The sequence below is a fragment of the Podarcis muralis genome, chromosome 4 (assembly GCF_964188315.1).
Source record: "Podarcis muralis chromosome 4, rPodMur119.hap1.1, whole genome shotgun sequence".
Classification (NCBI taxonomy): Eukaryota; Metazoa; Chordata; class Lepidosauria; order Squamata; family Lacertidae; genus Podarcis; species Podarcis muralis.
The window spans coordinates 1922542-1936089 of NC_135658.1; the positions used below are offsets into that span (position 1 = coordinate 1922542).

At 43.0% G+C, this 13548-nt stretch overlaps 3 protein-coding genes and 1 pseudogene across 6 annotated transcripts in view; 3 read left to right on the top strand and 1 right to left on the bottom strand.

Moving 5' to 3' along the window:
* Positions 1-8628, top strand: part of LOC114603766 (uncharacterized) — a 114142-nt gene extending 105514 nt beyond the window's left edge. Inside the window, exon 8 of the mRNA XM_077927821.1 lies at positions 6002-8628. Within this exon, the coding sequence (XP_077783947.1) occupies positions 6002-7217 (1216 nt within the window). The 3' untranslated portion in view covers positions 7218-8628. The remainder of the gene's footprint in view (positions 1-6001) is intronic.
* LOC114589664 (uncharacterized) overlaps positions 1-13548 on the bottom strand; it is a 999511-nt gene that overhangs the window by 679598 nt on the left and 306365 nt on the right. The gene's annotated exons all lie outside the window — the stretch shown is intronic.
* LOC114589671 (uncharacterized) overlaps positions 1-13548 on the top strand; it is a 184200-nt gene that overhangs the window by 6719 nt on the left and 163933 nt on the right. The window contains exon 1 of one of the 3 annotated variants that reach the window (XM_077927935.1): positions 11898-12832. The exons of the other annotated variants lie outside the window; for them this stretch is intronic. The gene's annotated coding sequence lies outside the window, so the exon portion shown is untranslated. Of the gene's footprint in view, positions 1-11897; positions 12833-13548 lie in introns of those variants that run through there. 3 annotated transcript variants of the gene reach the window in all.
* The window catches only part of LOC144327593 (uncharacterized), a 94983-nt pseudogene continuing 94600 nt past the window's right edge, over positions 13166-13548 (top strand). The window contains exon 1 of the transcript XR_013392729.1: positions 13166-13296. The product of XR_013392729.1 is annotated as an uncharacterized LOC144327593 (transcript). The remainder of the gene's footprint in view (positions 13297-13548) is intronic.

A 13548-nucleotide genomic window follows, 5' to 3' on the forward strand; every position in this document is an offset into this window, starting at 1 on the left:
TGGATTCTGCCAAGTCATTTCCGCCAGTTCCATGTAGTCCATCAGCTTCATCTGCCATTCTTCCCTGGTGGGAAGATCTTTTTTTCATTTGCCAAGCCAACAGTTTTTCGCACTTATTTGCCGATTCAAATGTCTTTTGTCTCATCTGTTTAATCTTCCATTCTATTTCCTGATTCATCATTTTCATATATTGTACTTGATACAACTTTATCTCTTTCAAAATCTCCTGCGACTTTGGTTTCACCCTTAATTTCTCCTCTCCTTCCTTTATCTTTTCCAGGATTTTGTCTTTTTTCTCATTTTGCATTCTCTTCTTAATTGCATTCTGTTGTATCAAAAATCCTCTCATGACCGCTTTGCTTGCATCCCAGATTACTCTTCTTTCCACAGCTAAAATAGGCTTCTAAGCAGCGGACAGACGATAACAAATAATGTCCAGGATTCACCTAGCCAGCCCCATCCGCTGCAAAATGGGGCCTGCCCCCCACTCCTCCCCCTCTCCATGCCCCCATGAACCCCTTGAATTTGGCTCTAGGGCATTGGGAGGGAACCTCCCCAGAACAACTCACGAGGAGAGGAGAAAGTGGATCCTTCCATCGGGGAAACTGGAATGCTTGCGTAGGCAGAAAAACATAAACATAAGCTGGAGTACCACCTACTTGCAAAAAGACGAATAAATGCAGAATAAAAGAATTCAATTAAAGCGTTAAAATAGGTACCCATAATAAAAATGTGCAGCAAAGCAATCCTATTGAAATAACACAGCAATTAACAGGAAGAAAATAACAGAGCATTGTGTAGCAGATCACATTTCTGCCGTCTCATTTTTTTTTTTGTAATAATATTTTATTAGAATTTTCCAAAAAGTTAACATCAACAAAAATCAGAAAAAACAAACAACAAACATCAAAAATCCAAACAAAGAAACAAAACAAAAAAATACAAAGGAAAGTATTTAGGATAAAAGAAGAACACTCTTTTATATTAATAACTTTCAAAACCTTATTCTCTTTGCTTCCACCCACCTTCTCTTCTTGTATTCTACTTTAAAAATTAGTTCAGCAAGATCGTTCATTATTCATTTTAAACCTTTATCCCTCCCTTTATAATCTTATTTATCTTAATCGCTAGAACCCCTTCATTTCATTTTCAGAGCCTTCAACATTCATAAATTTTACAATATTTTTGTAGATAAACTTTAAACTTCTTCCAGTCCTCTTCCATCTGCTCCTCTCCTTGATCTCGGATTCTGCCGGTCATCTCTGCCAGTTCCATATAGTCTATCACTTGCACCTGCCACTCTTCCAAGGTGGGTAGGTCTTGCGTCTTCCAATGCTTTGCTATAAGTATTCCTGCTGCTGCTGTAGCATACATGAAAAAAGTTCTATCCTTCTTTGGCACCAATTGGCTGACTATGCCCAGGAGGAAGGCCTCTGGTTTCTTCAGAAAAGTATACTTAAATACCTTTTTCAGTTCATTATAGATCATTTCCCAGAACGCCTTAATCCTTGGGCACGTCCACCAAAGGTGAAAGAATGTTCCTTCAATTTCTTTACATTTCCAACATTTATTATCAGGCAAATGATAGATTTTTGCAAGCTTGACTGGTGTCATGTACCACCTATAAATCATTTTCATAATATTTTCTCTTAAGGCATTACATGCCGTAAATTTCATACCGGTGGTTCACAACCGTTCCCAGTCAGCAAACATAATATTATGACCAATGTCTTGTGCCCATTTTATCATAGCCGATTTAACCGTTTCGTCCTCCGTGTTCCATTTCAACAGCAAATCATACATTCTCGACAATATCTTAGCTTTGGGTTCTAACAATTCTGTTTCCAACTTTGATTTTTCCACCTGGAAACCATTTTTCCTGTCCAAATTGTAGGCCTCTCTTATTTGAAAGTAATGTAACCAATCCTGCACCTTATTCTTAAGTTTCTCATAACTCTGCAATTTCAACCTGTCCCCTTCTTGTTCCAAAATTTCCGAATATCTCGGCCATTTAGATTCCATATTAAGCTTTTTCACAGCTTTAGCCTCCATTGGTGACAACCACCTAGGAGTCTTACTTTCCAACAAATCTTTGTACCTCGTCCAGACATTAAATAGTGCTTTCCTAACAATATGATTTTTAAAACCTTTATGAGCTTTAACCTTATCATACCACAGATATGCATGCCACCCAAAAGCATTATCAAAACCCTCTAAATCCAAAATGTCGGTGTTCTCAAGAAGTAGCGATTCCTTCAGCCAGCAAAAAGCTGCTGCTTTATAATATAACTTAAAGTCCGGCAGGGCATACCCCCCTCTATTCTTAGTATCAGTAAGGATTTTGTATTTTATTCTGGGCTTTTTGCCCTGCCAGACAAATCTAGAGATTTCTTTTTGCCACTTCTTGAAACAGTCCATCTTGTCCATGATTTGTAACGTCTGAAACAAAAATAACATTCTTGGCAATACATTCATTTTGATAACCGCAATTCTACCCAATAAGGAAAGCTTCAGATTTGTCCAAATTTCAAGATCATTTTTCACTTCCGACCAACACTTCTCATAGTTATCTTTAAATAAATTAACATTTTTTGAAGTCATATTCACTCCTAGGTATTTCACTTTTTTCACCAATGATAAACCTGTTTCTCCCTGAAACCTTTCCTTCTCAATCGATGTCAAGTTCTTCTCCAAGACCATTGTTTTCGATTTATTCAATTTAAAACCTGCCACCTGACCAAATTCTTGTATTATTTCCAAAGCTCTGTTAGTACTGGGAATTGGCTCCTGTAATGTCAATACTAGGTCATCTGCATATGCTTTAAGTTTATATTGTTTAACTCCGACCTGTATACCCTGAATCTGTTGGTCCCTTCTAATCATGTTCAGCAAGACCTCCAGGACTGAAATAAAAAGCAGGGGGGAAATTGGGCAGCCTTGTCGTGTCCCTTTCTCTATCTTAACTTCTTCTGTAACTGCATTATTCACTATTAATTTTGCCTTTTGTTCTTAATAAATCGCACCTATACCGTTTCCAAACCTTTCTCCCACCCCCATCCCTTGCAAGTTTTTCCTCATGAAACTCCAAGAAATATTATCAAAGGCTTTCTCCGCATCAATAAATATCAAAACAGCTTTTGTATTTATATTAACTTGCAATTTTTCCAAAATGTCAATCAAATTCCTTGTATTATTTGACATATATCTGCCTGGAAGAAAGCCAGCTTGGTCTTTAAATATCATTCCAACTAAAACTTTTTTCAGTCTTTTAGCCAAAATATCGGCAAAAATTTTGTAATCCACATTAAGTAGGGATATAGGGCGGTAGTTCTTAAGTTGTGTCTTTTCAGACTCATTTTTCGGTATTAGTGTGATATAGGCCTCTTTCCACGATTCCGGCGCTTTTTTCCCCTCCATAATTTCATTACAAACCTCCATTAACGGTTGAATTAAAAACTCTTTCAAAACTTTGTAATATTTGGAGGATAGTCCATCCGGGCCTGGAGACTTGCCTAGTTGCAAATTCTTTATGGCACCTTCAACCTCCTGTTCAGAAATTTTTTCATTCAAAATTAGTTTGTTCTCTTGAGATATTTTTTGTAGTCCATTTGTTTCTAAAAATTTCTCAATCTTGATCTCATTCTGTGGCCCTTGTGCATACAATTGTTTAAAGTATCTCTGGAAACAATCTTTAATTTCCTTTGGGTTTTGTATGTTCCTTCCATTTACTTCAAGATTAGTCACAGTATTTACCGTATTTTTCGCTCTATAACATGCACCCGACCATAACACGCACATAGTTTTTAGAGGAGGAAAATCCGTAGGCATGCCACCCGTAGGCATTTCCTCCATAACACGCACAGACATTTCCCCTTACTTTCTAGGAGGAAAAAAGTGAGTGTTATGGTGCAAAAAATACGGTATTTTTGTCTTTTCTTCAGCTGCCAAGCTAGCAGCTTTCCACACTTATTAGCCAATTCAAAGGTTTTTTGTCTCATCTGTTTGATCTTCCATTCTATGTCCTGGTTAACCATTTTCAAATATTGTGCTTGATATGATTTAATTTCTCGCAAAACCTCCTGTGACTTAGGTTTAGACCTTAATCTCTTCTCTCCTTCTTTTATTTTCTCTAGAATCTTTCCTTTTCTATCCTCTTGAAGTCTTCTCTTTATAGCATTTTGCTGAATCAAAAAACCTCTCATTAAAGCTTTACTTGCGTCCCAGATTCCTCTCTTTTCCACCGTAGTTTTCAAATTTATTTCAAAATAATCTTTTATAGTTTTTTGGGCCTTTTTAATAATTTCTGGATCTCTAAACAAGGTGTCATTCATTCTCCATCTGAAGGAACCAATCGGTGTTAATTTCATTTCCATTTTCACAGGGTTATGGTCGGAGCAAGTTTTTGGACAGATTTCCACCTTTCGAATCTTGGGTGCCATCCCTCTTGTGATCCAAATTTGGTCAATTCGTGTCCAGGTCAAGTGGGCTTTCTGCCGTATCAGAGGAGGACATTTCCCTTTTTCTTTTAGGGTCCAGTGTGCTTTGAAGATGTTGCTGTTCATTTCACAGACGAGGAGTGGGCGTTGCTGGATCCTGACCAGAGAGCTCTGCATAAGGACGTCATGGAGGAGAATCGTGGGATCGTGGCCTCTCTTGGTAAGCCTCCCTGTGGGATCGTCCTATCTGCCAGGAAATTCAAAAAATACCTCTATGTGACAAAGCGCCCCCTACAACACCTGGGAACCTAACACCCCCACAAGAAATAGTAGATTACAGTTTTTTCTGTGAACAATCTTCCTCCAGTTCTGCCTCCTTCTACCACAGTTGGGCTGATCTGAACTGGACAGGCATCTTCAATGTCAGCTTCAGAGTTGTTCGGAAAGATAAGTAGCTTCTGTCAGGATTTCTGCTTTTGTTTTTGCTGCTGCCAGTCTTGGGTTGACCAAAGAGACTGACACTGGAGATGGAGGGGATGCCATGAGTGGGCCAAAAAACATCTGCCCCAGAGAAGAGCCAGGCTGATTAAATCTCAGGTAGTACTAGCAGTGATAATAATAATAGTAATAATAATTTTTATGTATACCCTTACCATCTGGTTGGGTTGCCCCAGCCAATCTGGGAAGCTTCCAACACATATACAGTCGTATTTCTGGTTGCGAATGGGATCCGTTCCAGAGATCCGGCCAGATCCCGAGGTTTTCGCAAGACAAGGATCACTGCATGGATTTGTCGCTTTCATAATCTGATGTTTATATAATCCAAGGGTTATGTAACCCGAGGTGCTACTGTATAAACATGAAACAGTAATAATAACAACAATCTAATCCAATGAAAAAAGTACAAAAATTTTACAAAAAGTACAAAATTTATAAAATGAGTAACTTACTTGAAACAAAGCAACATTCAACCAACGATTAGAATCCAATAATAATACAATGGTTTATTACAAATAACAAAGGTAATGAACACTGCCTTCTCTACAACAAATTTAATGAGCATTATTCCCTAACTGGGGGCTCCATTTGTTCCTGAGGCTCTAATCCCTTTTTCTCTCCATTGCAGATTGTGATGAATTGGAAAGCAAGAACAAAGGTGACCACAACACAATCTGCAGAGTGGAGAAGGCACGTAAAAATTTGGAATGTAGAAAGAGCTGCAGTCAGAGCTCCCATTCCAGTTCCCATCCACAAAATCTCATTGGAAAGAAACCCTATCAGTGCATTGAATGTGGAAAGAGCTTCAGTCAGAGCTTCTCTCTCATTTCCCATCAAAGAATTCATACAGGGGATAAATCCTATCACTGTGTGGAATGTGGAAAGAGCTTCAGTAGCAGCTCCAGTCTCACAAAACATCAAAGAATTCATACAGGGGAGAAACCCTATAAGTGCATGGAATGTGGAAAGAGCTTCAGGATTAACTCCGATCTCACTAGGCATCAAAGAATTCATACAGGGGAGAAACCCTATCAGTGTGTGGAATGTGGAAAGAGCTTCAGTATGAGCTACAATCTCACTTCCCATCAAATAATTCATACAGGGGAGAAAATCTATCGGTGCATGGAATGTGGAAAGAGCTTCAGTAGAAGCACCGATCTCACTAATCATCAAAGAATTCACACAGGGGAGAAACCCTATCAGTGTGTGGAATGTGGAAAGAGCTTCAGTATGAGCTCCAATCTCACTAAACATCAAAGAATTCATACAGGGGAGAAACCCTATCGGTGCATGGAATGTGGAAAGAGCTTCAGTATGAGCTCCCATCTCACTTCCCATCAAATAATTCATACAAGGGAGAAACCCTATCAGTGCATGGAATGTGGAAAGAGCTTCGGTATGAGCTCCAGTCTCACTTCCCATCAGATAATTCATACAGGGGAGAAACCCTATCGGTGCATGGAATGTGGAAAGAGCTTCAGTAGAAGCACCGATCTCACTAAACATCAAAGAATTCACACAGGGGAGAAACCCTATCAGTGTGTGGAATGTGGAAAGAGCTTCAGTATGAGCTCCGATCTCACTAAACATCAAAGAATTCATACGGGGGAGAAACCCTATCGGTGCATGGTATGTGGAAAGAGCTTCAGTATGAGCTTCAATCTCACTTACCACCAAATCATTCATACAGGGGAGAAACCCTATTGGTGCATGGAATGTGGAAAGCGCTTCAGTAGAAATGCCGATCTCACTAAACATCAAAGAATTCATACACGGGAGAAACCCTATCAGTGTGTGGAATGTGGAAAGAGCTTCAGTATGAGCTCCGATCTCACTAAACATCAAAGAATTCATACAGGGGAGAAACCCTATCAGTGTGTGGAATGTGGAAAGAGCTTCAGTCACAGCCAAAGTCTCACTTCCCATCACAGAATTCATACAGGGGAGAAACCCTATCAGTGCATGGAATGTGGAAACAGCTTCAGTATGAGCTCCAGTCTCACTAAACATCAAAGAATTCATACAGGGGAGAAACCCTATCAGTGTGTGGAATGTGGAAAGAGCTTCAGTCAGAGCTCCCATCTCACTTCCCATCAAAGAATTCATACAGGGGAGAAACCCTATCAATGTGTGGAATGCGGAAAGAGCTTCAGTATGAGCTCCAATCTCACTTCCCATCAAAGAATTCATACAGGAAGAAACCCTATCAGTGTGCGGAATGTGGAAAGTCCAGTCTCACTTACCTTCAAAGAATTCATACAGGGGAGAATCACGGAATTGTAGAATTTTTGAGCTTGAAGTGATCCCTGGTGCGATCTATTTCACCCCTTGTGATGCAGGCATAGCAAGTAAAGCATCCATGACAGATGACCATCCAACTTCATTTGAAAACCTCAAAGAATGGAAATTCCAGCACTCCCAAGGGAGTCCAATCCACTAACAGCTGTTGCTGTCAAAAAGTTCTTCCGCATGTTTAGACAGTCTTATTTTAAAAAAACAACAACTTTTGAAGGCATTGGTTTGTGTCCTACCTTGTGGAGCAGGCGTCCTATTGGGAAGACCCAGTTCTCTGAGTGCATGTTCTGGAAGTTGGGCAATAGGGGCAGTACAGGATTCCTTTTGGTGTACCGACCTCCCCACTGCACCAAGGATTCCCGGCCTGAGCTGCTCCAGGTCAGGGCGGATGTTCTCCTGGAGACACCTAGTTTGGTTGTCCTAGGGGATTTTAATATCCATGCCGACATGACCTTACAAGGGGCCGCTTGGGACTTTGTGGAAAGCATGGCCTCCATGGGGCTTTCCCTGAATATGTTTGGCCCAACTCATAGCCGTGGACATGCCTTAGACCTGGTGTTCACCTCTATGGATGTTGGTGATCTGACACTAAGTAAAAGCGAAACTAAAGAAGTGCCTACCAAGTGGTGATAGTGACGGCCAAAAAGTCTTTCTTCACTGCCTCTATTACATCTGCGGGGGAAAAACAGCAGGAGACTCTTTCAGGTGGTTCACAATTTAGCAGTACCACCTGCTCCATTAGGGCCCAGTACAGGCCACATGATCTCCTGCAATGATTTTGCAAAGTTTTTTGCAGACAAAGTCGCTCAGATTCGAGAAGAAGTAGACTCCACCATGGGAGCAGGGTGGGAGAGTGCTAGAGTCCTGTCTAGTCAAGTTGTGTGGGATCAATTCCAATCTGTTACGCCCGAGGATGTGGGCAGGCTGCTTGGACGAATGAAACCAACCACTTGTCTCCTTGATCCTGGCTTATAAAAGTGAGCCGAGAAGGGCTGGGCGATGGGCTTCGTGGGGTGGTGAATGCTTCCCTCCGTGAGGGAGCCTTCCCAGACCCATCTTTAGATGTGGCCATGATGGCCAACTATCGCCCAGTCTCAAATCCTCCATTCTTGGGCAAGGTGACTGAGCGAGTGATTGCTGAACAACTCCAGGGAACCAGCCAGACGGCCTTCTCAGTAGTGGCGCCCTCCCTGTGGAATGCCCTCCCACCAGATGTCAAAGAGAACAACAACTACCAGACTTTTAGAAGACCTCTGAAGGCAGCCCTGTTTAGGGAAGCTTTTAATTTTTGATGTATTAGTATTTTAATATTTTATTTGAAGCCGCCCAGAGTGGCTGGGGAAGCCCAGCCAGATGGGCGGGGTATAAATAATAAATAATAATAATCATTATCATTTTATTTTCTTACTCCTGTAGTAACCTATGTTATCCATCATTTGAGAACCACGATATTCTTCTCCCTTTGCTCGTCTTTCATTTTTATCACAGTCTTTGAACTCTAATACTTTGAAGGAGCGAGGTTTTAATTTCATGAAGTGAGGCAGCTCATCCTCTATTAACAGTCATAGCTGAGATAGGAAGACCATGTTGAGGGTTTGGAGAGAGTGTTCAGATGGGAGTTAATCTGGAGGGAGAAGCTGTGGGAAGACTCTTCTTCTGGGGTCTCCTTCCATTCAGGAGGGGAGAGATTTTCTAGGAAAAGGAGATTTCTGAGTCAGTAAAAAGGACTCAGAGGATCCCCTGGGTCTGGCATACAAAGGAAAATACCTCGGAAGTGGAACTGCTTAGAGATTGGGGAACTGAGGAAAAGTGGCCCCTCGCTCACAGACCAAAGTATGAAGCCATGAAGGAAGCTGGGCTGTTCTGTCATAACTAAGGAAGGGAATGAGAGAGAAGCAGCAGAAACTGAGTTCAGCCTTTGAGCATTTATTCTGGATACCTGAAGTGTAACAACTGATTTTGAGAGGAGGGAGTTTAAGAGAAGCTGTGCCTGTACAGTGGTACCTCGGGTTAAGTACTTAATTTGTTCTGGAGGTCTGTTCTTAAGCGGAAACTGTTCTTAACCTGAAGCACCACTTTAGCGAATGGGGCCGCCGGAGCACAATTTCTGTTCTCACCCTGAAGCAAAGTTCTTAACCCGAGGTACCATTTCTGGGTTAGCAGAGTCTGTAGCCTGAAGCGTATGTAACCTGAAGCGTTTGTAACCCAAGGTACCACTGTAGTACCATGTTTAATCCTGTAACATTTAGCTGAAGTAATAAGTTAATGTCTTCGTGACAGAGGCCTTCCAGAATCTGATTCAGAGCCAAATTTGGAGACATATGTCACACAGACAATTTCAGAATGGCTGGGAGAAAGCAAAGATTGGTTGGATGGGTTTCAGAGAGCTGTTTCAGAATTAGATCGCGTGAAAATTGAGAACGGAGGCAGCCTGGAAATGTTTTATTAACACTAGAAACAAAAAGAGTGAAGGACGCAATCCTTCAGAACAGTTTTTGAAAAAAATCATGTGGTTGCCGGACAGAAAGTAGATATCTTTAGAGAGATTACACTGAAATTGAGACTTAGAAGAACAAATATAGATATTTAACAATAGCACTCAGGAGAGCTGACATTAGATATAAATGGGAATTCCCAGAGGGCATTTCCTTTACATACACGAAAAGGAGATACAGGCTAACATCAGAATTTCAGAGAGTCCTTTGAGAAATACTGGAGAGACTTAGATTCCAACTGCTGAAAGGCACATACGGTATTCTGTTAGAATGGGAGACGTAAAACGAAGATGTGAAACCAGTTATGATTAAATGGGCACAAGATATAGGTCATAATATTATTGTGGAAGATTGGGAAAGGTTATGGAAAACCGATTTAAAATTCATAGAGTGTTCCTTGCTGAAAGAAAATTATATGAAGATGATGTATAGATGGTATATGACACCAGTGCAGTTGGGAAGAATGAAGAAAACCAGCTCAAATATGTTTTGGAAGTGTAAAGAAAGAGACGGGACTTTTTACCATATGTGGTAGGATTGTAATGAAATCAAAAAGTTTCGGGAAATAATATAGAATGAGTTGAAGAAAATGTTCCAATTAAAATTTGTTTAAAAACCTAAGGCATTTTTGTTAGGGATTGATGGAAAAATTGATGGATTACGCAGAATTGGCAAAATTGACACACAAACTACGTGACAAGGATAACTGTGATTTTAAAGATGAATGGGAACCCTTACAAAGTACATAAAGAAGCAACAAAATGAACTGGACTCCTTGGCAGGTTTTGAATAAACATTTACAAACTTTTTATTGATAACATTTAGATAGAAAATTAAAAATCTGTACAGTATTGTAACATGCAGAAAATAACATATGTTGATAAACCAGAGAGGGGAGCTGAGGGAAGGCTGAGGGGGAGGGGAGGGTGGGTCAGGTTTTTTGGAGAGGGGAAAAATAAGGGGGGAAATTTAAGGATGATATGTTATTTGATAAAATGTTATGTTGAAATTACTAATAAAAATATTTTTAATAAACATTTTGAAAGTGTTTGTGTGTGTTTTTACAATCAAGCAGTCTGTACATTTAATGAAAATTACAATACATTATAACATCATATAACATAAGCAGGAGTTATAATTTTTTTAAATAAAATAGCGCACTGTCTTTCAGGTTGTGTCTTCCTGGAGTTCCACACCTCTGCTGGGTGGAGAGGGAATGGTCTCTCCTCCTTCATCTCAGCTCCACAGCAGTTCTCTCAAAAAGACTTGGCAGAGAAGGTGGAACTCAGAGCCCTTTATAACATGAAAACACAATCAAACAAGGAATTTATAGTGCTGGGGAAATAGTAGTAGTAGTAGTATTTATTTAGTAGTAGTAGTATCTGAGGGCCCCCAGGGCACCTGCTCAGCTGAGAGGAGGGTGTCATAGCACAGGTAGCAAATCCGCTGTTGCTCCGCCCCTTGAGGGATTCCCCGCCTCACTTAATTGGCCAAATATTCCAAAAGGGCATCACCCGCCACTATATAAACCCTCTCAACCCCCCCCCCCCCCGCAGCAGCAATGAGGTGGTACAGCTTTCGGGGGCTAAGAGTGTGTCCCTGCTTTGGGAGGGGGAACAGAGCCCCCCAGCAAAGTTTGGAGGATGAGCCAAGAGGTATAGCCGAACACTGGAAGGCAAAATGTTGCAGGAATTTATGTATAGTTTGCGGGGGGGGGGGGGGTTGCCACTGCAGTAGATATCATGCACATGCAGCCCACTACCAAAATCAGCACCATCACTTTTGTGACTTTTTTGACTGGTCCCAACAAAACACTTCATCACAGTTTCTTCCTATATTCTGCACTATACCAAATGTAAGAATTCACTGATAAATGTATCCATGTACTGGCTCACTGGGAAAACTTCAGAAATTCATATAATGTGAGCTCAGCTACTCAGCAGCCCCTCTGCCTGAGGGATAATCCCTGGCATCCTGATGCCTGAGTGCCAGACAGGTAGCCATTCCAGAAATAACAAACCCAGAGGAAGGCAAAAGGGTCAGGTTACATTCCATGGGTGTTTGATGGAAGGCAAGGAGAACCATGGGGCAGGGTCCAGGATGCTCAGATTACTGCCACCAGACCTCCCCTTTCATGATGTATGAGTGCTGTAGTTTGGGGAGTCTAACATGGGGATTAGCAGCTAATAAAAGTTTGGATTCTCTTTTGTTTGGGGCTTCCATCTTATCCCACCTGGTGTCAGGTGGGAGTCCTGCCATGACAGTTTTCAAGAAAGACCAAGCCTACTGGCTGCTGTTTTGATCCGGTATTCCTGGCTGGGGTCCTTGTTTTTTGTACAAGGGAGCCCTCAGATTTCTCCATTAACAAAACGTACCCAAAGCCTTCAAAATGTGCCCTTTCCTGCATTTTGCAGCTCAGCAATGTGTAGTCCCAGGAGAGGCAGGAACAGCGTGTCTTCCTGTTCCTCCCTCAGCTGAGACCTGCCTGGATGGAGACCTGAGAGCCACCTCTCAATATCTGGAGGGCTGACCCATGGAAGAGGGAGCCAGCTTGTTTTCTCCTGCCCTAGAGGGGAGCACCCAGAAGAAGGGACCCAGAGGACCAGAAAGCAGTTTCTTCTGACGGGAAGAGCAGCAGAATCCCTTGGGAGATGGCGGACTCTCCTTCCTTGGAGGTTTTTCAGCAGAGGTTGGATGCTTTGGCTGAGATTCCTGCCTTGCAGGGGGGCTGGAATAGATGACCCTTAGGGCTCCCTCCCATTCTAGGATGAGGTTCCTTGCTTCCTGCAAACCCCTTTTCCCTGCAACCTCTTCCTCCAGTTTCTGGCCAAGGGAGGGAGCGGATCACAGACCAACCAAGAGCGTCCCCTCAAAAGGAGCATCTCTGGGATTCTGCAATGCAGGAGAGAAAAGGCAGAGAGGACTGAGCAGGGTGGACTCGGCTTTGCAAGGGTTAAAGGGAACTGAGCTGCATTCCTAGAGAGGGCAGGAAGTAAAGGGGGGCCAGGTCCTCCAGAGGAAAAGCCCCTCCCTCCCCTTCCTGTAAGGGGGGGTGGGGGTGCTTTCCTCTGCTGCAAAGGCTGCCTTGTTCTCTTCCACGGGGATCTGGTGAGTCTCTTCTTCCTCCCCCCCCAGGGTGCAGTGGGGAGAAGGTGGGGGTCCCAGGGCTGCAGCAGGGGAGGGTGGCTCATGTGTGGGGGGAGCCCCAGGAAGCAGGGGGTCCTGCCTGGGAGGGACGGGGTTGCACGAGGTTTGCAACTACAGCACTCTATATTCTGCATTTGTATAAAGACGCTGCTTACTCCTTTGGGAAGGGCAATCCTCTCCTGGGATGTGATGAGTCTCCTCTCCCCCCCCCCCCTGGAGGGTGCAGTGGGGAGAAGGGGGGGGGGGGTCCCGGGGATGCAGCAGGGGAGGGTGGCTCAGGTGCGGAGGGCAGACCCCGGGAGCAGGGGGTCCTGCCAAGGAGGGACGAGGTTGCACGAGGTTTGCAACTACAGTACTCTATATTCTGCATTTGTATAAAGACGCTGCTTACTCCTTTGGGAAGGGCAATCCTCTCCTGGGATCTGGTGAGTCTCCTCTCTCCCCCCCAGAGGGTGCAGTGGGGAGAAGGTGGGGGTCCCAGGGCTGCAGCAGGGGAGGGTGGCTCATGTGGGGGGAAGCCCCAGGGAGCAGGGGGTCCTGCCAGGGAGGGGCGAGGTCGCAGGAACTGTCCCCCTTTAGATCTTTGTGGGGGGGAGGGGAGGAGGTTACCGCCCCCCCCTTCCAGAAAAAAAGTATTCAGAGCCCCCTGGGAAATCTAGCAGATAGAAATCTAGCTT